The sequence below is a fragment of the Theileria annulata genome, chromosome 2 (assembly GCF_000003225.4).
Source record: "Theileria annulata chromosome 2, complete sequence, *** SEQUENCING IN PROGRESS ***".
NCBI classification, from domain to species: Eukaryota; Apicomplexa; class Aconoidasida; order Piroplasmida; family Theileriidae; genus Theileria; species Theileria annulata.
Window position 1 is genome coordinate 999412 of NC_011099.1, and position 20043 is coordinate 1019454.

The window sequence follows — 20043 nt, forward strand, 5'->3', positions numbered from 1 at the left end:
TTGAAATAAAATATAACTTTAAAGTTTAAAATAAAGGTTATAATATACAAAAAGAATATACTGGTTTAAAAATAAAATTTACAATTAATTTAAATAAAATTTGAGGTAATTGTGCATATAATTTTGATAAAAACATAAAATGGATGGGGGCAAGAGAATATCTCTCGCTTGAGCAAAAATCAACTAATTCTAGTATAAACTACAAAAATCACTTACACATCAAAATAACATAACATGAGTTAATTTTTAAGCTAAAAAACAATGCTGGAATCCCAAAGAAGATCAATTATGGCTCATCTCAAAACTAATGCAAATCAAACACATTTATGTAATAAAAAATTGTTTTAAATTTAAAACAAGTTTAAAAAACACGAGGGTATAGACTTTGTGAAGAATAACTAACTATAAAATGAAAATTAATAAATCTGTTTGGATTGTTATACTTAATTAATGTAATTATAAATTGATAGATGTTCCTTGATTAGTTATTAAATATAACTAAAATATATAATATCGGAATTTTAAATCTTTGATTATTAGTATTTTAAAAATTAATCTGAAAATTCATAATTAACATTTTGTGGGTATCATTACACCCACCCAGACTATCTGCTAATTTTGGAATAATATTTTTAACTATCATTTAGTATAAACTAGCTTTAATGTCAATTTTAAATATTTTAACTGTAAATTTATTTTAAAAACATCATGCTATTTTTAATTTAACGTTTTTTTGTTTATACACATTTTTTTTACTTTGTTTAAAATGGCTTCTTCTGAAAACTTTGAATTTGACGAGGTAATTTTATTAATCCCCAGTTTATTCACAACTGATTTTTCCATAATTTTCCCTAATTTTTCATTCAGGCCATGAAACTAGCTCGGGCCCGTCCCAGACTCTCCGTTTCCGCCGAAGTATTCGGGGATAACCATAGCAAGTCAAAGGTCGTGATCCCCGTAAGTCATAAATGATATATTCACCGTATTTTCAGAACTATGAGAAAACTCCTCAAGAACAGGCCAAGATCATGGAAATGATTAAGCGCTGTTTCCTATTTTCTGTATGTCCTTACATAATTTTCATATTACTTAACATTTTAAAAAGAGATTTTATGTAAAATCTTAGGGTGTTAATTCGTCTGGTTTGGATCTCCTGGTCAAGGCTTTTGACTTCAAAACAGCAAAGTTAGTCAGCTGATTTATATTAGATTTTAGCCCCGGAGATGTCCTGATTAAGCAAGGAGATGACGGAGATAAACTGTACCTGATTGAATCAGGAACAGTTGAAGTGACTCGCAAAAACGTTAGTTCCTTAATCTTGGAATATATATTTTAGGCCACAGGCCAGGAAGAATTTCTGTGTAATCTAACTGCCGGAGACTACTTTGGGGAGTTGGCCTTGATGTAAGTCTGGAAAACACTAGAATTTTGAATTTGACTAACTCATTTTTAGGTATAATTCTCCTAGGGCCGCAACTGTTGTCGCAAAGACTGAAATGCACCTGTGGACCCTGGACAGGACCACCTTCAACCACGTGGTTAGAATGGCGGTCATCAAGAAGAGGGAGAAGTATGACTCAATTCTCTCAAAACTCGACCTCTTCAAGAAAGTAAACCCATATGACCGATGCAGACTAGCTGACGCACTAGTGGAGAGGACATTTGAGGATGAAACCGTAATCAAACAAGGCGAGCCGGGCTCAAGTCTCTTCATGGTCCTGGAAGGACAGGCTGAGTCTTTCGTCGAGAACAAGCTTGTCAAGTCATACAACCCAGGTATTATTTGCCCAAACTATTAGTTACAACCTTGAAACTTTAAAATGACTTATTTAATGGTTTAGGCGACTACTTTGGAGAGATTGGATTCATACTAAAGAAGCCTAGAGCCTCAACGGTTAAGGCAAAGGTATTTTAAATATTTATGAACGATTTAGGGGAAATGTTTGTTTGTTGAGTTGGAGAGGGAGAATTTCATTAACCTGCTCGGGCCCATGGAGGACGTGCTGAACAAGAACATCAAGAACTACAAGAAGGTGCTTGAGGAGCTGAAACTGGAAAACAAACATCTAAAATCGCTCTAACGCCTAGGAAATCTAATTTCATATTTATCATATATATATACATATATTTTGAAAACATTAGATAAACTCAAGCTTCGATATTTCATTGCAGCGCTCGTCGTTGTCGATTTCGTCCTTGACCTTCTGAAAGTCGGCAAAGTTATCGACGGTGTTCATCTCGACGTCCTTGACCTCTTGGGAGTTTGTGTCGAGCACAATGTCAGAGTCAATGACGTTGTGTGACACGAAAATCGAGTGTTCCTTGTACTTATCACTGATGTTGTAATATGTGTCGGTGAAGAAGTCTGACATGTCAAGGGCCTTTCCGGCGCTTGAAAGGATTGTTCCCATGCCTTCGGAAGTCTTCATGGTCCTGAGGTCATCCAGGCAGAATTGGAGGTATCGAGTAAGACTCTCTAGCTTAGTCATACCAGTGGTATCAATCTGGTTCGGAGGCTGGTAGAACTCAGTGACTCGGTATGCGTTGTGTTGAACCAGCGCAAAAATAATAGTTTCAACCAAAACCACAAAGGATTTTATCCTCACTGAGCGGTCAAACGACACTCGCATGAAGAGGTCCAAAATTAAACCTTGGTAGAATGAAAAGGCAAAGCAGAGCTTTAGGGAAAAGAACTTTGTGAGTGAGTTGGCCTTTGCGAGCGCTGGGTGTCTGCTAATTGCAAAGTAGAAGAGAGCTAGTGAGTAAAGTGCAACATAGAGGCTAATGCTTAAAATTAAAGATGAAAAGAAGGAAAGTGTCCCCGACCACTTATTCCCGCTGATATGAACTCCTATCAGCAATAGCGAAAATACTAGACGGGATATGACGTACTGTATTGTGCACATTTTACAACGCTTTACGAATCCGACGTTGAGCGGAATATCCTCGTTTAGTGAGAAAAAGTGTATAAGGCTGAGTGGCCACAGGTGCCTTATCACCGACGGGTTTTTTGAAATGGCTTCTCCGCATGCGGTTTCTCCTCCGCAGTACTCCAACATTAAAAATAAAAATGAGTGAATCAGAAACCCTTCCCAAATGTTCCTCAGCATCGACAACAGGTCAAACAGCTTCGGAATTAAGAGCAGTATGAACGTTATCACTAAAAATAATTATCTTAGGGCAATAAATAAATCTTAGATCTAAACTAGCAGAAAAATAAAACAAAACTAAAGGCAAAATAAGGTAAAACTAACCGCCATATATGGGTAGAAAGACTAAGATCCTTACAATGTACCTTTGAAGCCTATGTGAAGTGTAATGGAGTAAATGCTGGAGGAGAGTGAACGTTGAAATGAAAAAGCTTATCGACAAAGATAAGAAACCGATACAAAACATACAAAATGAACTATAAAAATCGTCTATCATTATGATACAAATTAAAATTTAACTGCCATTGAAAAATGTTTTAAAATGTTTGATGACACACTAAGAAAATTCAAAATATAGAATCACATATATATAAGTAGTCTGCATTTGACAAAATATCACCTACATATCAAATGTTCTTGATCTAAAATTCCATTTCCCCATAGGCCATAAATCAGATCACCATTCCAACTATTATCGCTCCTTATTTTTAAACACATTTTATTTATAATCTTTTAAATGTATTATTATCCTTAGTTTTTAATATTTTTCAAAAATTTTCTCCAGAATCTTGTCCTTCCACCCTCTTATTCAAATTTTTAATATTAATTCATTTTCTCTCTTAAATTTCGCCAGTTTTATTTAATATTTCCCTACACATTTGTAAATATTTTTATTATATTTATTTTGAAAATGTTATTATTATCTAAAATTTTAACCAACTGGCTAAAACTCCCTGACTTTTCATGCTTGAACTCAAATCGTCCACTGTTTCTATACTTGTACTCCAAGTCTAACCTTTTGAACTCAGATTTCTCTGAAATATTCTCAAAGGATAATAAAATAGTGGATTCCCTAGAGAAGCAGGGCATTGAATGTTATTCCGAGGATATCTCCAGCATACCCTGTAAACTAATCGATAAGTTTGAAGTTACAACAGTTCCATCGATTTTGGGTATTCGGAATGGCTCTAAGGTAGGCCAGATAGTTAAAGGCTCAGGCTTAGAGTCGTTTCTCGCACTCAGTAATAGGTTAAAAAACGAAGAAAACCCAACTGAAAGTGAATTAGTAACGAACCTGAAGGACCTGATATCACACGGGAACCCAAAGGATATCCGTGTTAACATTTCCTTTATAAAAAACAACTTTGTGAGAGAACTCGAGGTGAATCCTAACCTGTTCAGATTATTTTCACAGGGCTCAATACTATCACATAACAATAATGAATATTCCCTGGAGACTTTAAAGTCAGATCTATCTACTCTTGACAGTTTTCTCAACCAAGTAGAAGATTCTAAATCGTCCTATATCATTACAGGCAAATTGATTACACAGATACCACCTGAAATGGAGCTATTGGTTGACAAATATTATTCACTATTAAGTGGTTTTAAGAGATTAAGTGCTATTACACGTGGGTTAAAAAAGGTTTATTTGCTAAAAGTTAAGATCCTGGAGCTGATTTCAGTAAAGTATTTCATTGAAAAAAATATGGAGAAATCCGTCAAATTTGCCCTGGATTCGTATAAGTTGAACGTTGATCTGCTCCAACGTGATATGATAACACTGGACGAGTTCCATTCTTGTGAAACAAAGGAGGTTTTGGAGTCACTGCTTTTCCTGCTGGATCCTTATGACCTCTCTTCTTTAGAAACAAGAGCCGAACTTGAAAATATACTAGGCCCAAGGCTCCTGAATGAAATCCCAGTTAGTAAGAGGCCACTAGGTGGAGTTACAAAGAAACGACGTGGATTTGGAGGAAGGTATATTTGGCAAGGGATACACTACAGACCTAAACGATACAAGCCTAAAAACTTAAAACAATACCTTAACGAGTGGAGATGTGTACATGATTCAAACCCACCATCATTTAACTGATTATAATTAATATTCTTAAACAACTAATAATACATAACTAACTATACCAGTGGATATATGAATAATACATAACTATCTATACTCTGGATATATAAGTTTATATGATAATCTTAGCGGTTCCATTGACCATCTTCATATTACAAGGCGATGAAACCGTGCACTGAATCTTGTCATTCGTGATCGCCAGCGTTTTATTTTGTTTGGGATTTGAACCTGAAAGTTCACTGAAAGTGTTGGAAATCCTGTCCAGCTTTTCCCTCAAAACCTTAATCTCACTTGATAGGGCGTTTATCTGGTTATTCTTTTCCTTGATAATCTGAGACATCATGTTCTCCTTCACCTTTATGTTTATATAGAGCTTCTTGTTCCTGTTTATCTCGTTTAGATAAAGGCCCTGCCTCTCAACCTGCTTCCTCTTCAACTCCTCCTCTAAACTGTTCAGCATCTTCTCCCTCTCACTAGTCTCCTTTATAATAAGGCTTAAGCTATCGCACGTCAAGTCCAACTGACCCAACAATTCCTTATTCTTTTTCTTGTAATCCCTCACCTCCGTTGTAAGCCTCGAGTTCTCAGTGGAGAGTAACAAGATCTCAGAGTCTTTTCCCTTTATAATCTCACACAGCCGCTTAATTTGGTTCTCGAGAACTTCCTTCTCCTCTTTAGCTCTTGCCCACAGTTCCTTAAACTTATCGTCATAGGCCCTCAAATCCTCTCGATGATTCTTTATCTTCTTTTCAGACTCGTGGAGCTTCTTCTCCAGCTGTGTTATTCTGAATTCCTTATCAAGAATTTGATCCGATAACTGCAGCACTATTTCCCTAACCTTCGTTAAAGACTCAAAGGTTTCGTTATACTTCGACTCTAATATTTTGTTGGCCTTTAAAACTTCATTCACGTCACTATACTCCGACTTACTCAACTCCACACTGTTATCAACGGCATTTTCTCTTCTTTCCTCTGCGTTTTTTTGTATTTTTTCTATTATTTTGTTCCTGATCGACGACTTTACATCCTTTTCATCCACAGACTTCATAATATTAAAATTTTAAATTTGATTCCCGATGTGCATGGGCAACTACATCGCTGATTCAAACTTTTTATACAACACTAACACTGTATAACTAATACAAACAATGTATACAAACATTTATGTGCTACAATTATATTAAAATGTGAATTATTCTATATATTCAACTTCTTCTTCATCGGAAGATTCAGCTGTGAGTAGCTCTCCAATCATCTTGGTGATTGGGTTAACATCTTCATCGAGTTTCATATCTTCGGGGTGGATTTTAAATGCTTCGTACCTCTTCTGCATGTTGAGCGGGTTAACGTAGAACTTCTTGAGAACTGAAAATTCGGCTCCAAAGTACGAGTCGTTGATCGCGGTGACACAAACGGTGTTTTGTCCTACCTTCTCAGCTAAAATCTGCATTTTTTCTACAATTTCCGCCTCACGGCTTGATGTCATGGAGAAGTTCAAGAGCAAGTTATTTTCCCAATCGTTACTCTTGACCTCATCTACAGTGTCTAAAGTAACAACTCCATTTACTTTAGACTCGTTTGTATGCACGTGGTTAGTGCTATCTTTATCCTTGTTCAGGTTCAATGGGAAGGTTAACAGGATGTAGTACTGTTCGTACTTTACGTATGGGAAAAACGGTGCGTGTATTGGTCCAATCAACTCCTTATCCTTCAAATTGTTTCTTCTCAGCTTCACTTCAACAGTCACCAGATCCCCTTCATAAATTTCATCCTCGTCTTCAACGTACACTTTGACTTCCAGTGTTACGCTTGGGAAGTATTTGCAAAACTCTTCGACGTCTTGTTTCTGTGATTCTGTCAAGTTATTCAGACCCTTTTTGGTTTTAAAATCTGTTTTCACATACTGCTCAATGTTCTTCGAACTCGTTTTACCTCTTCCCACGTGGTTGATTTCGTATTCTGTGAAGTGTGGGATCTGGTAAAAGGATTCCGATCTCGTCAACAGTCCTTGCAGAATTCCTCTTCTAAAGTCTATCACTGACCTAAATGTTATGAGCCAGCTCTTGGAGAGTGCCACGTCGATCATGCAGTGAGTGATCAACATGCTATATTTTAGCACTTCGTTTAATGACCTTTTTAGCTTGGGTGACAAATCTTCAACCCTGTTAAGGTGGCACATGAGTAGCAAAAAGTTTCTAAACGTTTCTGACGAGATGTTCTTTCGCTTATAATCACTCAGAACGTGGAAATATTTACGGAGCTCCGTTTCCTCGCTGGAATGGTATGGGATACTAGACAACTCTGACGAGCACGAGTAAACTTCCGGCAGACTCTTGTGTCTAGTGTTTTCATTCAGCGAATAGTATATAAGCTGCAACGTCTCCAACTGGATCCCAGACGCTAAATTTAATTAAAAACCAAATCACTCCATTTATATAACTTTCTAACCCATATTTATGCTACAATACCTGTTATATTTTTTTGGGTGCGATAATACCATAAAAATAGTGACGGTGCAACTATTAGTAACAGAAGGAAAAATAAGGATAATATGACAATCTGGTTATTCTCGTCCACCAGGAACCTATAATTTCATTAAGACACTACTAGTTTCAGTTACCTTGGAAGCCCTATTCCAATCTTCATCATCCCCGGCCCATCTGGATTCCCATACTTTGCATAGTTCATTCGGGACACCTATATGTATTTAACACATTTTATTTACAAATTGTTAGATATTTAAATTTTACCTCGTTTGTTAGTGTCCTATATGCCTTAGTGATCAACACAAAATGTGCTGACATTTCGGGGTCATTGGGGTTTCGATCTGGGTGATATTTGAGTGAGAGATGGCGGTATGCCTTTTGTATGTCCTTCTTGGACGCGTCCGTTGACAGACCCAGCAGCTCAAACGGGTCAAATCTTTTAATATTATCATCTGGATTAATTCCTAAAAAAATTTTAACTCTTTCAAATAAATTTTAAATATAAAATATAATTATCATTAGGTAATTATTTATATATTTGATATTATTGTTACCGGAAATCAAATAAATCACGATCCACCAAAATGTGGCTAGAATTATTAATTGAAATAATCGGGAAAATGTAAAATGGTCTGTGAATTTGAGGGATTTTTTGGATTCTTCTGCTCTTCTGGTTTTACAGAATGAGCACTCACATTTGACGCAAGGATGCTTCTTGCTTTCTATATGTACATCAGACAGGCGCAATTTCGCCGGAAGCTTCGGTCTTTTCCAGGAAAGCCACTTTTTAAGTAGATAAATTGTAATTGGTATCAGAAAACACAGTATGAAACCGCTAGTGAATATTCTCGATGCGAAATCGTCGTAGGAAAGGACGGAGTCCTTCTTACTCCCACGTGTAAATGTATCTCTGAACTGAGACATTAGTTATCCATAATTATATATTTAAAATGAATCATTTTATTCTTTCCCATTACACCATACACTACTTCCATCTGATCTCCTCAACTATATTTTTTAAATTAATTTTACAATTAATTTGAATAAAATATAATTTAAATTATTTACTTTAATATTTAAAATAATTATAGAAGGTTTATTTACAAAATTATTAGGATCAGTGTTGAGGTGTTCTTGCACCGGAAAATTTTAATTTTAATTCCTTTGTTTTCTTCTGAATACTCTTTTAACTTTATCAATGAATTTGACCTTTTTGGGTTTCACTTCTCTTGAAGTTTGGACGTAATGTTGAAAATTTTCGTCGAAATACTCACAGTTCTCCAGTGATTCCCAGACGCATCGATGCTCATAGAACGCCGAGTCTGTTACCAGTGTGAATAATTGTCCTTTATTACATGTTGCTACTAGAAAATGGTTGTTGCGATAGAGCGCCACCAGCGAACCCTCTGGAATTTCCTCTTTTAACACTCTCATTCCATACTCTGTGATCTGGGTAGCGTATGTTTCCAAGAATTCCATGGCTAAATTAGCTACATAATCATCTAACTCTGATTTATTCCCACCCTTATCTTCTTTTTTCTCCTCTGTCGTATTATTTACCTTTTCTTCATCTACTTCAGATTTTACATTATTCAACTGTTCCTCTACAACTGGTTCCGTTTTACCTTCCTCATCTGTATTTGTGAGTTTCAAATTTTTTAAATCTTGCTCTAATTTAGTTTCTTCATCTAACTTGGAATCTTCTTCATGTTCATTTTCTAGATTATTCCCTACTTTATCATCATCTTCTAGATTCTTCTCTGTTTTATCATCAAGTTTAGAATCTTCAAGACTAGATTCAAGTTTAGATTCCCCAAAACTGGAACATTCCTGCTCGCTTTGAAAAACTGCGAGCATTTCTAGGAGTTGGTCATAATTCAAGTTAGTTATAGGTCCGTAAACTATAGGGTCTGGAATCCATCCGTGCTTAATTGGAATGTCGAAAGATAGAAATAACTGCTCTGGATCGGAATCTATAAACGCCCTGGTAGAATCAAACTTGCAGTTAAACAAAAGCCCACCCCTTAGGGTATCTAATACTGATGCTACCTAAATTATTTATTAAACAGTATCTATTAAATTATGTAATAAATATCTATTTACCCATTCGGGACTAGCGTGTGGAAGTAGTGATGAAATGTAGGAGCAAAGGCTCTTAAATGAAATAACGTTAAGGTCTTTAGACAGTTCCAACCTTCGCCTCAACAGCAACACATTGACGAAACAGATTAGTGGGCACTCTCCGTCATTGTTCTGCAGAAGATACGGCACTTTATGGCCCAGGAAGTTCGTCCACTTTATTTTAAAAAGACATCCAGAAGAACTGTTCATAGCAAACCCTGATAATTAAGATTAAGTTATTTTTAGCCTATTTTACAGATATTCTAAGACGAATCTTCAAATATTGGTAAAATATTTTACAAATCCATAAAATAATTATACAAAACTATTAAAACTAAGCTAGAAAAAACGGTTTGTATTTTTAAAGTAAAAAATAAAAATCATGAAAAATTTAAATGGTTCAATTAACCATACACAGTTCCACACCGACACCTTACCATGACAAAACAATCACAGTTTAAATTTATTCCTAATGAGAAGAATGTAATAACGAGATTAGTTAAAATAGTGGCAAAACTTTTAAAATGAATTAGACTACGATATCGTCATCTACTGGGTCGAAAAATGACTGGTACTGGCGAGGCTCTGTTTCCTTCTCGCTTTCTTCTCTTTCTTTATGCTTCTTTATCATCTTTAATCTAATAATTATTATATAATTCTTGTATAATTTCCAGATTAATTTTTTAAAAACTGTATAAATACAAATATAATATCTAGAGACGGTGTGTATAGAAATACCTATAAAATTCTTCTCTTTCCATCTCATCCAGTTCTCTTCTAATATACTCCAAGTTGCGGTCAATGCTTGGTATTAATACCTGAATAAAAACATTTTGTGAACATTTATACTTACATTATCCAGTGCGTTGATTCTCCTGTTCGTCATTCTGATTTCCTCGTTCAATATGATAAATGATATCTATACATTTATTTAATCTTATAATGGCTATAAACTGTATTAGTTATAAACTAGTTAAATTCTAACTTGAAGTGATGCTAGTTCTACTAAAATATCCAAGGCAGCCAAGTGTGTGGTTTTAACAGACTGAATTGCACTTCCTCCAGAACTCAAACTCAGGTTTGCAAACACTATAAAGAATATTAATAAAACTGTATAATATGAATTGTAATATCTATAATACTCACGGTCAACTGTAGGATCCGTATGAAGTGAAAAGACTGGAAGCAAAACCCCTGCAATATTCTCTCCTCTTAGCTTAAGGGTAACTGACGGTCGTCCCACCGACTCTATCACTAGGCTTTTAAAGTCTTCAGCAGACCATACTGCGTTTGCAAGTGAGTAGGTAGCATCCTTCAGGCCCTCAACTAGTCTCTCTTTACCCTAAAATTCCAAAAATTAGCTTTATTACAATAAAATATATTTTATTAAGGTAAAGTGTAATAGATACTTGAACAGTTGCTCTTAGGAGTCTATGGAACTTTGATGTAAGGGCATCGCTTTTCCTTTTGAGGAGTGAATAACCCAGGTGAGCGTTATGTCGTCTCTGCTTTAGATTTTGCAGATTCCTACATATGAATTGAGTGGTTATTATAAAATTTGAAATGTAATACTAACATTCTCGAGGGAATGAGTAACACTGACAAACTCGACATTTTGCGATATCTTAGTAATTATAATTGTAGTTTACAAATTTAAAATAAAAAATTATTATACAATTTGTGTATAATAAGGTAAGAATATTATGAAAAGTATATATTAAGGGGAAATTTAACCCTACAGGTTCTGGATAAGAAAAAGAAATAAAGATCACTAACCCGAAATTTAAACTAGATCATTTATATAAATATATAATGAAAATTAATCTAGGTGTAGTATACAAAGAAGAGGATAAAATTAAATAAGGTAAATTGAAGTGAAATGTGTCATTTTCACTTATTTTTGGAGCGATATTCATGCATCAGCTTTCTATATTCTCTCAATACTTCCTTGTTCCTCTTTGCTTTTTCTTTGGCTTGTTTGAGTAGTCTTCTTTTCCTTTGAAGTCTCTGGGCAGTCACTAATCTTTGGATCTTTGGAGCTTTTGTCTTGTTTCTGCCTTCTATCTTACGTCTAACTACAAACTTCCTAACATCATCATTTGGTCCCAAGTTGAACAATTTACGGATTTTGCTGGCACGTTTTGGTCCGAGTCTTCTTGGTGCTTCTTGGTCAGTAAGTCCTGGTACTTCCTGAGGTCCCTTCTTAACAAGTACTAGGTTTAGAATTGAGAGTTGTGAGCTAACTACGCATCCACGTACTGATTTTCTCTTCATTTCTCCTTTCCTTCTTGGTCTATAGCACTTCATTCCTTTTTTAAATAGAAGGCGGACTCTTGTTGGAGTGAGGACACCTTGCATCATTGGAAAACCTTGTTTGTCATTCCCCCCAGAAATTTTGAATACATATCCTTTGAATTCATCGCCGATGCTATCGCCTGGTACTTCTGTTCCCATACGCCTTTCGAAGAACGGGAGTAATTTCTTCTCGTCGTCGATTTCCATTGTCTTCTGCATCCCCGTGAAGGGATTTGCTAAATTTAACTTCATATTTCAAAACACTAATGGTTTGTTAATAAAATTAATATACTTTATAATATATTATCAAATATTAGTAATGTTGAATTTCGAATGGGGGGCGAATCTTTACACAGATCAAAATTATATTTACTGACCAATGTTTATTCAATTACCCTATTTTCATATTTATTTATCAATTCCATTAAATAAAAAATGCTTTTTAAAACAATTATTTTATTTTACACATTTATTTACACGATCACTAACACAACCAATTATTACTAATTCATTTGTTTACACAATGATATAGTACTATATATAACAGTATATATGTATATACAGTAGAATTTATTGGAGTAAATGCTTGTAAAAAATTAGCATGGGCATTTTTCAGAACAGTTTTTTGTCGCGCAGCATGAATCTTCTGCTCCTTTTGGATGGCACTCTGACTTTCCACAGCAATCTTCTTTCGAAAGTGATTTAGAGGTGCCCTCAGAGCATTGATTGTCTGGAGTACACTTACATGGGTTGCACTGACAGTTTGGGTTCTTACAGTCAGGTGATCTGGCATCGGTTTCCTCGTTATCTGTCTCCTCCAAATCATCCATTTCATCATCCATGTCACCCATACCGTTCATGTCAAGGTCTCCAAAATCTAAATCAATTCATATAAGTTGGGAAACGATTAATATTTTAATTAATACCTCCGAAGTTTGGCATATCGAATCCGTCATTTAAGTCATCAGCTTCGGCATCAGAATCAACCCTAAACCATTATGTGTGATGTAATAACAGTCAACATGTGATAAACTAATCAGAAAAAATATGTAAGAATAAATACCATTTGTCCCAGTTGCATTTGATGTAATGTTTCTTTCCACAGGAGTTGAGGGTGGTCCATGATTCTGGTTCTGACTTTGGTACCTTGAATTCAAGAAATCTTTGATCCTTTGTCTTGTAGTCGCTTGACTTGACTGGCTTGAAAAATTTGAAGTCGAACTCGTAAACGTTGCCGTCCTTCTTTGCATAGAACTTGAAAGCTTCGTCTGTCAAGTCAACTTTCAAATCTGAGGGTTTTGATAACTCTACGGTCAAATAAAGGTCATCCTTAGTCTGAGCCCACAAAAGAGTTGGTGTTAGTCTAAAAATGATTTTTACGGGGGAGTATTTGTTAAATTTGGAAATAACTTATTAAAAACACAAAGATTTAAAAATGTAAATAAAAGTAAATAGAAAGTTACGTCATTTTTTCTATCAATTTTAGGAAGTGTCGTAAATTTACAAAGAAAAATTTCTATTTAAATTGTTTTTAACCGGGGCTTGAAGATCTAACGATTTAAGGGGAAATTTGAAATAGGATAAAGTTAATAAAAATAATCTTATTCGTTTAGGTAAAATTTAATGAATGTTATATTCTATAATGGGGACACCAACTACCTTTAAACTCACCCCTAGGTAGGATAATTCAATATTTGTCTCAGACCATATTTTAATCTTTATAATATCTACTAACCCATACGTTTGTATCGCAAATTCATTCTGTTTAATTAGTTTCCACCACTTTTCTTCCACTTGATTCTTTTCAACACAGTCACGTCTATTCTCTCAATGTTCTAATTATTTCCCAACACATTAAAAAGAAATTTCCACATCGAGAAGAATGTTTTAATATCACCAATTTTTAAATACAGTTTAACTAAAATTTTAACGACAACCTTGTAAATAGAATTATTATCCCTAAAACTTTAATGGTTAGTATACTTTATCCAGAAAATTTCAAAATGAATACACTGGAAAAATGTCGATTTTTTATTTTTTAAATGGAAATAACCTCTTTTTTTATTTTAGAAACTGTATAAAGCTCTCAAGGTTATTCAATAAGCCTTCTAATTGTAATATTAGTTATACTAGTCAAAAATGCAGTTCTAGATCCAATTTTTCAAATTATATTGGTTCTACCCCTAGTTCAAAAAGCGTTTCAACAGACGTATCGCATTTAAATGTTAATATACCCTTTAATATAACATCTCAACCCAATCAAATATATAAACTGCTTCTGGATAATCCATATAAGTTTGATATTTTTACTACACTGAAGTATGTTGAGATTTTACAGACCTCAAAGCTATCCGACCCCAGGATTGTCAATATACTTTCTCAACAACTCCTGTGTAACCTGGACAAGTTGACAACTGCCAGAGCAATGAGCCGTTTCTTCCGTGTCTTGGAACCATCTTCCCACTTAACCAACGATTTCTTCAACACACTCATTAGTTACATTTATGAGAAAAAGATTTACCCCGAGTTAAATCTTCCCAGAGTCTGGACTTCCTATTTCAAGTTCCTAGGCTCAAATCGCATATACCACAAAGAACTATACCAAGATTTAGTGTCCCTTTACAACTTGTACTTAAACTTGTTCTTATCTTCGAGCGATCCGGAGACAACAGGGGATATTGTTCCTAAAAAAAGGTTACAGGAAAGTATTGCCACAGTGAATTGGTGTCTTTGTATTTGCAGATTCAAGGATCATACCCTTTACGAGACGGTAAAGAAGATAATTAAAACCCACAAACTTGACACAAGCACACTGGTTAGAATTTATTGGAGCTTTTCAATATTGAACTTACCAACCACTGACTTGAGTGAAATTAATCAACTGCTGAACCAAACACTGGAAAACAATTCGCTATATAAACTTTCACACATTAATCAGGTAATTTATCATATACACTATATTAATCATATATTTATATTGGAATATTTAATTTATTCATTGTTTCTATAATTACTCTTAGATATACACAATATTGAAGTCGCCCAGTTTTTCCAATGGGTTGAGTGAGTCAGAACAGCAAGAGAGAAATCAGTTGATAGAAACATGTAAAGAGTATTTAATCAACAGCAAGTATAGTAAAAACGGGAAGATAATATCAAAATCACAAAAACTAGTCTCAGATTTCCTTATACGTCAAAATATTCCACACCAACTGGAAATACTCACAAGTGATTTATCAAGGTAACTATTGTTAAATGTTAATTTATTATTTAGTGTTGACATTTACATTTGTTTGAATGATGAGAAGATAATTTTGGAGGTTGACGGACCAACTCACTTTATTAGGAACTTGGATGACCCGAGTGAAACAAGGAAAATTGGGCCTTGCCACTTTAAGGAAAAGTTGCTTAAGGAAAACGGATTTGTGTTTATATCAATCCCTCCAATACACTCTGACACACAAAACATAAAACAAATAGACGAGTATTATAAAGAGCTCCTCCAAAACTCAGGATCAGCGCACCTAAATGAAATTATGAAATATAACTAACTGTATATGGTACAAGAATAGTGAATAAATACATTGTATACATACATACATACATATATATATAATAAAATTAGTTCTTTTAAGATTCTTCATCTAGAATATTTGAAAGTGACTGCGTGATTTCGTTAATTTGATCCTTTTGCGCCTGAATCTGTTCCTTTATTTTTGCGATTTTCTCAAGTGTTTTAGCTTTGTTAACAGCCAGTTCTTCGGCAGTTTGCTGGGCCTGTTTTACGCCAGGGAGCTTGGAAACTACACTACTCAACTTTTCATAAACCTCGTTCAGGCCTCTTTTCCTCTGATAATACTTGCACAGGGCTAAATAGTGCTTCTCAATCCTGGGAACCTAACAACAATTAACCAATTGAATATAACTTACATTATAATTGACAGTGTTATACTTTAGATTCAAGTGTTTTGAGAACTTTATTACTGATTTCAGACGACTTCCAGTGAAATTAAGGTAGGAAATACTCTTTGATCGGACCCTTAGAGAAGATAGGAATATCTTGGCCCTCAAATCAGCCAGCCCAGAACGATCTTTCGATTCAAGCTTTTGGTACAAGTTGAGTAGTGAGTTTGAAAGGTTGTCAATATCTGGCTTCTCGTCCCATTGGCGCTGTAGAGCAAGACCGTTGATCAGGTCCTCATTATCCGTCCTTACAGGACTTATGGCCTCGGGGTTCTTTACAGTCTTTTCATCGTCAGGTTTTGCAGTCCTGGCTCTCTTTGTTCTAACCTCATCTCCTGGTTTTAATTTCCCAGAAAATGAGTCTTGTGTGTTCTGGTCCTTATTGTATACCAATCTGGTACCAGAAGAGTTACTTTGGGTAGAATCAGGATTTGAAACCTTGGAAGGAGGGTTAGAGGATTTTATGTTACCGGGTTTTTGTAAAAGTGTAGCCTGTTTTGGTGGATTCTGAGCCTGACTTTTAGTCGTTGACCTATTAGTGCGATAGCCTTCCATCTAACATCCAGGAATCCCAGTCACAACATCAACAGCAAAATAAATTTAAACAGAAATAATTCATTATTGTTAGTGTTTATACATGTATACTTAGTTTAATGATGATATTGAACCCAATTTGTTTTGCTTACACCAATTCAAGTTTTTTGTTTTAATTTTTTGTTTTAATTAAATTTTAAAATATTTCATTTTAATTCAAAATGGATGAAAATATCGACGATAATGATTTTAATAAGAGCGATAATGATAACACTGACGATTTAAACAAAAATACTGGTGAACCCGGTAATTCTAGTGACTCACCATTTAACATTAATGATTCAAACAATACAGATGAAGATTTAAATAACTATAATGTTGAAAATGACCAAACCAATGATGATAGAGACCCTCAAACTGATAATTTACCCAATGATGATGATATAGTTGGACTATTTGAAGATAGTGATGAAAATGTTGATGATTCTATCAAAACAGAAGGTATGAGTCAATCACCTACAAGGCGTGAAGTTGAGCCGGTAGAACAGGAACAATCTCCGGTTTATGAGACCGAAATTATAAGCGCTACCCTTCCTTTGCTTCCAAGGCCTGGAAGAAATGAAAATTTAGTTGTTTGTAAGTTTCCACCTACTTTGATGGTTTGCGACGTTAATGATATTAGAAACTATCTCAGGTCAAACCCTCACATTCTGGAGAATCCTCCGAACCCAAATAATCTTTCAATATTACTGTATGATATAAAAACTAAGAGCAATAACTCTTTTCCCAAGGAAGGTCAAAGCTCGAATCAAAATGTTAGGAGTAACAGTAAAATAGTGGCTTGGGACGACAATACAGTCACATTATTTGTTGGAACTGTCCCTCTTGACGTTGAGTTTCAATCTGAGGTTTCATTTCTGTTTGAGGACTCTAATTTTGACTTAAAACCAGTCCACGCTGAAGTTGACACTAGACTCCAAACTCGTTTCTCAAACTTACTCAAAAACAAGATGATTAAGCAGAAACACACCAAACGACAGAAAATGGAAGTCACTTTTCTATCTGATGCAATACAATCGCAATACAAAATTCAAGAGGTAATTTTATTTTTTATCAATTTTTAAATATTTACTCCACTAAATAATATTTAGAATTTGATAAGGGAAAACGAACGTCAAAGGAAAATACACTATAAGCCCAGTAAGGGCTTAACCAAATCTTTTTTGGAGTCTTCTTATCGAGATGATTGATAATAATAAATAAATATCATGAACTAAATGTTATATGTTAAAATATTACAATGTCATTTGTCCCTTTGGCTCAGGGTAATTAATTTCAGGGTCCGAAATCATCGTACTTGGTTGTTTTGGCAAGTCTAACAACTCTCTTTGTTCCATCATAGACGTTCTATCTAACATTCTGTACAAAATCGCCTTCTACGGAACATTAATTATTAATTTACTTACCGATTCCATTGGTATATATGTTTTACTTAGATTTCTTTGAAATTTTAATTTATTTGCTTTTTTTTCCTGTAATTTTTTACTTATTTCTAAAATCATGTAGGCAAGTCCCATTACTGAAAAACCCATCAACACTGATACAAAAAAAGTTTGCCCTGGTGTTCTATTAGGAAAAAATCGATATTCGACCTTTCTTTTTTCTTTTACTTCCCTTCTTGTCCATTTTTGGTAGTCTTCCATTATATCTACAACAATTTTAATAATATTCTTCTTAATATATTTTAAGCCACATAACTAGCAACATTATTCTCATTGTTACATTTTGTGATTTATTTTATGTAAATTTATGCAATACAATATTATATAAACAATAAATACACAACAAATTTACTTTTAAATCCCAATTTTAATATACACACTGGTTATTTATTAAAATACACATTACAATATATAACATAAAATTTTATTTTAAATCAGAAAACTAATTTCAAAATTATATTCTTGTTGAACTCCTTCTTGATATTGGATATATTATTTTACAAGTCACACTAACCCAGAAACAGAACGGAATCCACCGGGTCATGCCGGTTGTCGACCTGTGGGCTGGGTTATGACTCTTGTATTCAATGATGTAGCCCTCGCTGTAGAAGGCCAAAAAGATCATAAACAAAGCTCCAATGTATTGTGGTATCAATATCAAGTCACCTCCATTATTACCTATGAAACCTGAAAATCCTACAGCCAACAGAATCTCATGGCACATATAAAATGTAATGGATAGAAAAGTTGACATCTTGGGTTGATTAACAATGGATCTAGATAAACCACTATCTCTATAGTGAAGTGAATATATGAATATGGCGGCAAGTATTATTTTGATAACGAAAAGGATATCAAAGAAGTGCCATAGGTAAGCATGAACCTGATTTTCAGGTTTGGCTTCAGCAGCGTCGTCGCATGCTGATCCTGATGCTACGTGGAGTTGGTATGGTTTCCATAGCTGGAAACCATTTCTAGCATCACCACCTTTGTGGTATATGTTGTGTTGAGGTGACCAAGACTTTGCACGTATTCTGAGGATAGCTATGATGACTGGTGGGAATATGGTGGCAATTAAGAGTCCCATTTCAATCTTGTCAATTAGATAGAAGGGTACAATCATACCAGGTGCAATACCAGGATATATAGCATAGACTAGACCCATACCAACAACTATCATGAGGAATGGTGAGATCTGATACCAATTAAGATTTCCATCGAATGTATTTGCATGAATGTGGTACATCTGATCGTATCCAGTGGCAGTATCATGCTCAATTAGATATCCTACTGTCCACACGACAGCCGCCACAAATGAGATTATGATTGCAACCCCAATGTCAATATACACTATGATGTAGTCACTGTTCCATTTCCTTCGATTGCCAAAGATCAGTGTTGCTAGATAGTGTATGAATGATGTGAGTGCTGGAAAACAGTTCTCACCAGCAATATAAACAGGTATATAGTAAAAATCTGCAGAATAAACCAGCGTCATGTTTATACCAAACACAACGCCAGATATTGCTATCACAAAGTAAAACGTAGTTAAGCGACCCTGGTCACCACCCATAAGATATACAACTAGTAGTAATACATACGTGAGGAAGTTTAACCACTGAGTAACTATGGAAGGAACAATTATCCAGAAGAATTTCTTTTGTTTGTCGGGCTCGCTGCCTGCTTTTTTGTAACAGAGGTCCATTACGTTGCCCAATGCCATGCTGGGTAGACACCAAAGTTCCAAAGCACTAGCCATTCTTCTAACAAATACACTGAATAAATTTTCAGGTAATCCAAATCTAATAAGAGCATATGGAGCTGAACTATATGAAAGCCTAATATTAAGCATCATAGCGAGACCAGCAAGAATATAGGCAGACATAAGTAATGAGCAAGCGTCACCATCATAATTAGCATTGGCCTCCTTAGTACATGAATGAGGGGCCATTTAGTACGATATCCAGTTAACTAGAGTTTCTCTGTAATAATCTTGGCAATAACTAGTCCTTATTACTATTACAGAAATATTACTTAAAATCACAGCATCCATCAGAACAAACATTAAACATTAACTAACAGGGAAAAACCTAACAACCTATATAACAAGAAATACCAACCTAATAAATACC

General features: G+C 34.8%; 14 protein-coding genes across 14 annotated transcripts, besides 24 other annotated features; 4 read left to right on the forward strand and 10 right to left on the reverse strand.

Moving 5' to 3' along the window:
- Window positions 1-766: 766 nt before the first annotated feature.
- On the forward strand, window positions 767-2081 carry TA13500 (cAMP-dependent protein kinase regulatory subunit, putative; the record flags this gene model as incomplete). Its single annotated transcript, XM_947128.1, has 9 exons — window positions 767-799; window positions 868-957; window positions 993-1061; window positions 1127-1185; window positions 1216-1303; window positions 1337-1404; window positions 1454-1776; window positions 1842-1906; window positions 1935-2081. 9 exons carry the CDS (start codon window positions 767-769, stop codon window positions 2079-2081), a joined length of 942 nt encoding a protein of 313 aa, XP_952221.1.
- Window positions 2082-2138: 57 nt separating this feature from the next.
- On the reverse strand, window positions 2139-3426 carry TA13495 (uncharacterized protein; the record flags this gene model as incomplete). The annotated part of the gene is made up of 2 exons (XM_947129.1): window positions 2139-3160; window positions 3255-3426. The coding sequence occupies 2 exons, from the start codon at window positions 3424-3426 to the stop codon at window positions 2139-2141; spliced, it is 1194 nt and encodes a 397-aa protein (XP_952222.1).
- Window positions 2640-2693: a sequence feature (5 probable transmembrane helices predicted for TA13495 by TMHMM2.0 at aa 13-35, 45-67, 148-165, 175-197 and 214-231).
- Window positions 2742-2810: a sequence feature (5 probable transmembrane helices predicted for TA13495 by TMHMM2.0 at aa 13-35, 45-67, 148-165, 175-197 and 214-231).
- Window positions 2838-2891: a sequence feature (5 probable transmembrane helices predicted for TA13495 by TMHMM2.0 at aa 13-35, 45-67, 148-165, 175-197 and 214-231).
- Window positions 3132-3160: a sequence feature (5 probable transmembrane helices predicted for TA13495 by TMHMM2.0 at aa 13-35, 45-67, 148-165, 175-197 and 214-231).
- Window positions 3255-3294: a sequence feature (5 probable transmembrane helices predicted for TA13495 by TMHMM2.0 at aa 13-35, 45-67, 148-165, 175-197 and 214-231).
- Window positions 3322-3390: a sequence feature (5 probable transmembrane helices predicted for TA13495 by TMHMM2.0 at aa 13-35, 45-67, 148-165, 175-197 and 214-231).
- Window positions 3361-3426: a sequence feature (Signal anchor predicted for TA13495 by SignalP 2.0 HMM (Signal peptide probability 0.010, signal anchor probability 0.977) with cleavage site probability 0.003 between residues 22 and 23).
- A 414-nt stretch (window positions 3427-3840) lies between these two features.
- TA13490 (uncharacterized protein) lies at window positions 3841-5025 on the forward strand (the record flags this gene model as incomplete). The annotated part of the gene is made up of 1 exon (XM_947130.1): window positions 3841-5025. One exon carries the CDS (start codon window positions 3841-3843, stop codon window positions 5023-5025), a length of 1185 nt encoding a protein of 394 aa, XP_952223.1.
- Window positions 5026-5122: 97 nt separating this feature from the next.
- On the reverse strand, window positions 5123-6058 carry TA13485 (uncharacterized protein; the record flags this gene model as incomplete). The annotated part of the gene is made up of 1 exon (XM_947131.1): window positions 5123-6058. The coding sequence occupies one exon, from the start codon at window positions 6056-6058 to the stop codon at window positions 5123-5125; it is 936 nt and encodes a 311-aa protein (XP_952224.1).
- Window positions 6059-6202: 144 nt separating this feature from the next.
- TA13480 (DNAJ-like sec63 homologue, putative) lies at window positions 6203-8420 on the reverse strand (the record flags this gene model as incomplete). The annotated part of the gene is made up of 5 exons (XM_947132.1): window positions 6203-7410; window positions 7479-7594; window positions 7631-7707; window positions 7761-7960; window positions 8051-8420. 5 exons carry the CDS (start codon window positions 8418-8420, stop codon window positions 6203-6205), a joined length of 1971 nt encoding a protein of 656 aa, XP_952225.1.
- Window positions 7501-7569: a sequence feature (3 probable transmembrane helices predicted for TA13480 by TMHMM2.0 at aa 23-45, 103-125 and 225-247).
- Window positions 7956-7960: a sequence feature (3 probable transmembrane helices predicted for TA13480 by TMHMM2.0 at aa 23-45, 103-125 and 225-247).
- Window positions 8051-8114: a sequence feature (3 probable transmembrane helices predicted for TA13480 by TMHMM2.0 at aa 23-45, 103-125 and 225-247).
- Window positions 8286-8354: a sequence feature (3 probable transmembrane helices predicted for TA13480 by TMHMM2.0 at aa 23-45, 103-125 and 225-247).
- Window positions 8289-8420: a sequence feature (Signal anchor predicted for TA13480 by SignalP 2.0 HMM (Signal peptide probability 0.000, signal anchor probability 0.891) with cleavage site probability 0.000 between residues 44 and 45).
- A 231-nt stretch (window positions 8421-8651) lies between these two features.
- Window positions 8652-9827, reverse strand: TA13475 (uncharacterized protein; the record flags this gene model as incomplete). The annotated part of the gene is made up of 2 exons (XM_947133.1): window positions 8652-9545; window positions 9600-9827. The coding sequence occupies 2 exons, from the start codon at window positions 9825-9827 to the stop codon at window positions 8652-8654; spliced, it is 1122 nt and encodes a 373-aa protein (XP_952226.1).
- Window positions 9828-10146: 319 nt separating this feature from the next.
- On the reverse strand, window positions 10147-11231 carry TA13470 (vacuolar ATP synthase subunit d, putative; the record flags this gene model as incomplete). Its single annotated transcript, XM_947134.1, has 7 exons — window positions 10147-10255; window positions 10356-10435; window positions 10471-10536; window positions 10603-10706; window positions 10764-10959; window positions 11027-11144; window positions 11194-11231. 7 exons carry the CDS (start codon window positions 11229-11231, stop codon window positions 10147-10149), a joined length of 711 nt encoding a protein of 236 aa, XP_952227.1.
- A 276-nt stretch (window positions 11232-11507) lies between these two features.
- On the reverse strand, window positions 11508-12164 carry TA13460 (40S ribosomal subunit protein S6, putative; the record flags this gene model as incomplete). Its single annotated transcript, XM_947135.1, has 1 exon — window positions 11508-12164. One exon carries the CDS (start codon window positions 12162-12164, stop codon window positions 11508-11510), a length of 657 nt encoding a protein of 218 aa, XP_952228.1.
- Window positions 12165-12944: 780 nt separating this feature from the next.
- On the reverse strand, window positions 12945-13380 carry TA13455 (uncharacterized protein; the record flags this gene model as incomplete). The annotated part of the gene is made up of 2 exons (XM_947136.1): window positions 12945-13275; window positions 13376-13380. 2 exons carry the CDS (start codon window positions 13378-13380, stop codon window positions 12945-12947), a joined length of 336 nt encoding a protein of 111 aa, XP_952229.1.
- A 552-nt stretch (window positions 13381-13932) lies between these two features.
- TA13450 (uncharacterized protein) lies at window positions 13933-15463 on the forward strand (the record flags this gene model as incomplete). The annotated part of the gene is made up of 4 exons (XM_947137.1): window positions 13933-14003; window positions 14037-14850; window positions 14933-15153; window positions 15187-15463. 4 exons carry the CDS (start codon window positions 13933-13935, stop codon window positions 15461-15463), a joined length of 1383 nt encoding a protein of 460 aa, XP_952230.1.
- A 79-nt stretch (window positions 15464-15542) lies between these two features.
- Window positions 15543-16430, reverse strand: TA13445 (uncharacterized protein; the record flags this gene model as incomplete). The annotated part of the gene is made up of 2 exons (XM_947138.1): window positions 15543-15809; window positions 15843-16430. 2 exons carry the CDS (start codon window positions 16428-16430, stop codon window positions 15543-15545), a joined length of 855 nt encoding a protein of 284 aa, XP_952231.1.
- Window positions 16431-16630: 200 nt separating this feature from the next.
- On the forward strand, window positions 16631-17533 carry TA13440 (uncharacterized protein; the record flags this gene model as incomplete). The annotated part of the gene is made up of 1 exon (XM_947139.1): window positions 16631-17533. The coding sequence occupies one exon, from the start codon at window positions 16631-16633 to the stop codon at window positions 17531-17533; it is 903 nt and encodes a 300-aa protein (XP_952232.1).
- Window positions 17534-17845: 312 nt separating this feature from the next.
- TA13435 (uncharacterized protein) lies at window positions 17846-18112 on the reverse strand (the record flags this gene model as incomplete). The annotated part of the gene is made up of 1 exon (XM_947140.1): window positions 17846-18112. One exon carries the CDS (start codon window positions 18110-18112, stop codon window positions 17846-17848), a length of 267 nt encoding a protein of 88 aa, XP_952233.1.
- Window positions 17954-18022: a sequence feature (1 probable transmembrane helix predicted for TA13435 by TMHMM2.0 at aa 31-53).
- Window positions 17975-18112: a sequence feature (Signal anchor predicted for TA13435 by SignalP 2.0 HMM (Signal peptide probability 0.000, signal anchor probability 0.964) with cleavage site probability 0.000 between residues 46 and 47).
- Window positions 18113-18365: 253 nt separating this feature from the next.
- On the reverse strand, window positions 18366-19862 carry TA13430 (Tpr-related protein family member, putative; the record flags this gene model as incomplete). The annotated part of the gene is made up of 1 exon (XM_947141.1): window positions 18366-19862. The coding sequence occupies one exon, from the start codon at window positions 19860-19862 to the stop codon at window positions 18366-18368; it is 1497 nt and encodes a 498-aa protein (XP_952234.1).
- Window positions 18498-18566: a sequence feature (10 probable transmembrane helices predicted for TA13430 by TMHMM2.0 at aa 20-42, 100-122, 134-156, 166-188, 201-223, 252-274, 287-309, 359-381, 401-423 and 433-455).
- Window positions 18594-18662: a sequence feature (10 probable transmembrane helices predicted for TA13430 by TMHMM2.0 at aa 20-42, 100-122, 134-156, 166-188, 201-223, 252-274, 287-309, 359-381, 401-423 and 433-455).
- Window positions 18720-18788: a sequence feature (10 probable transmembrane helices predicted for TA13430 by TMHMM2.0 at aa 20-42, 100-122, 134-156, 166-188, 201-223, 252-274, 287-309, 359-381, 401-423 and 433-455).
- Window positions 18936-19004: a sequence feature (10 probable transmembrane helices predicted for TA13430 by TMHMM2.0 at aa 20-42, 100-122, 134-156, 166-188, 201-223, 252-274, 287-309, 359-381, 401-423 and 433-455).
- Window positions 19041-19109: a sequence feature (10 probable transmembrane helices predicted for TA13430 by TMHMM2.0 at aa 20-42, 100-122, 134-156, 166-188, 201-223, 252-274, 287-309, 359-381, 401-423 and 433-455).
- Window positions 19194-19262: a sequence feature (10 probable transmembrane helices predicted for TA13430 by TMHMM2.0 at aa 20-42, 100-122, 134-156, 166-188, 201-223, 252-274, 287-309, 359-381, 401-423 and 433-455).
- Window positions 19299-19367: a sequence feature (10 probable transmembrane helices predicted for TA13430 by TMHMM2.0 at aa 20-42, 100-122, 134-156, 166-188, 201-223, 252-274, 287-309, 359-381, 401-423 and 433-455).
- Window positions 19395-19463: a sequence feature (10 probable transmembrane helices predicted for TA13430 by TMHMM2.0 at aa 20-42, 100-122, 134-156, 166-188, 201-223, 252-274, 287-309, 359-381, 401-423 and 433-455).
- Window positions 19497-19565: a sequence feature (10 probable transmembrane helices predicted for TA13430 by TMHMM2.0 at aa 20-42, 100-122, 134-156, 166-188, 201-223, 252-274, 287-309, 359-381, 401-423 and 433-455).
- Window positions 19737-19805: a sequence feature (10 probable transmembrane helices predicted for TA13430 by TMHMM2.0 at aa 20-42, 100-122, 134-156, 166-188, 201-223, 252-274, 287-309, 359-381, 401-423 and 433-455).
- Window positions 19863-20043: the final 181 nt, after the last annotated feature.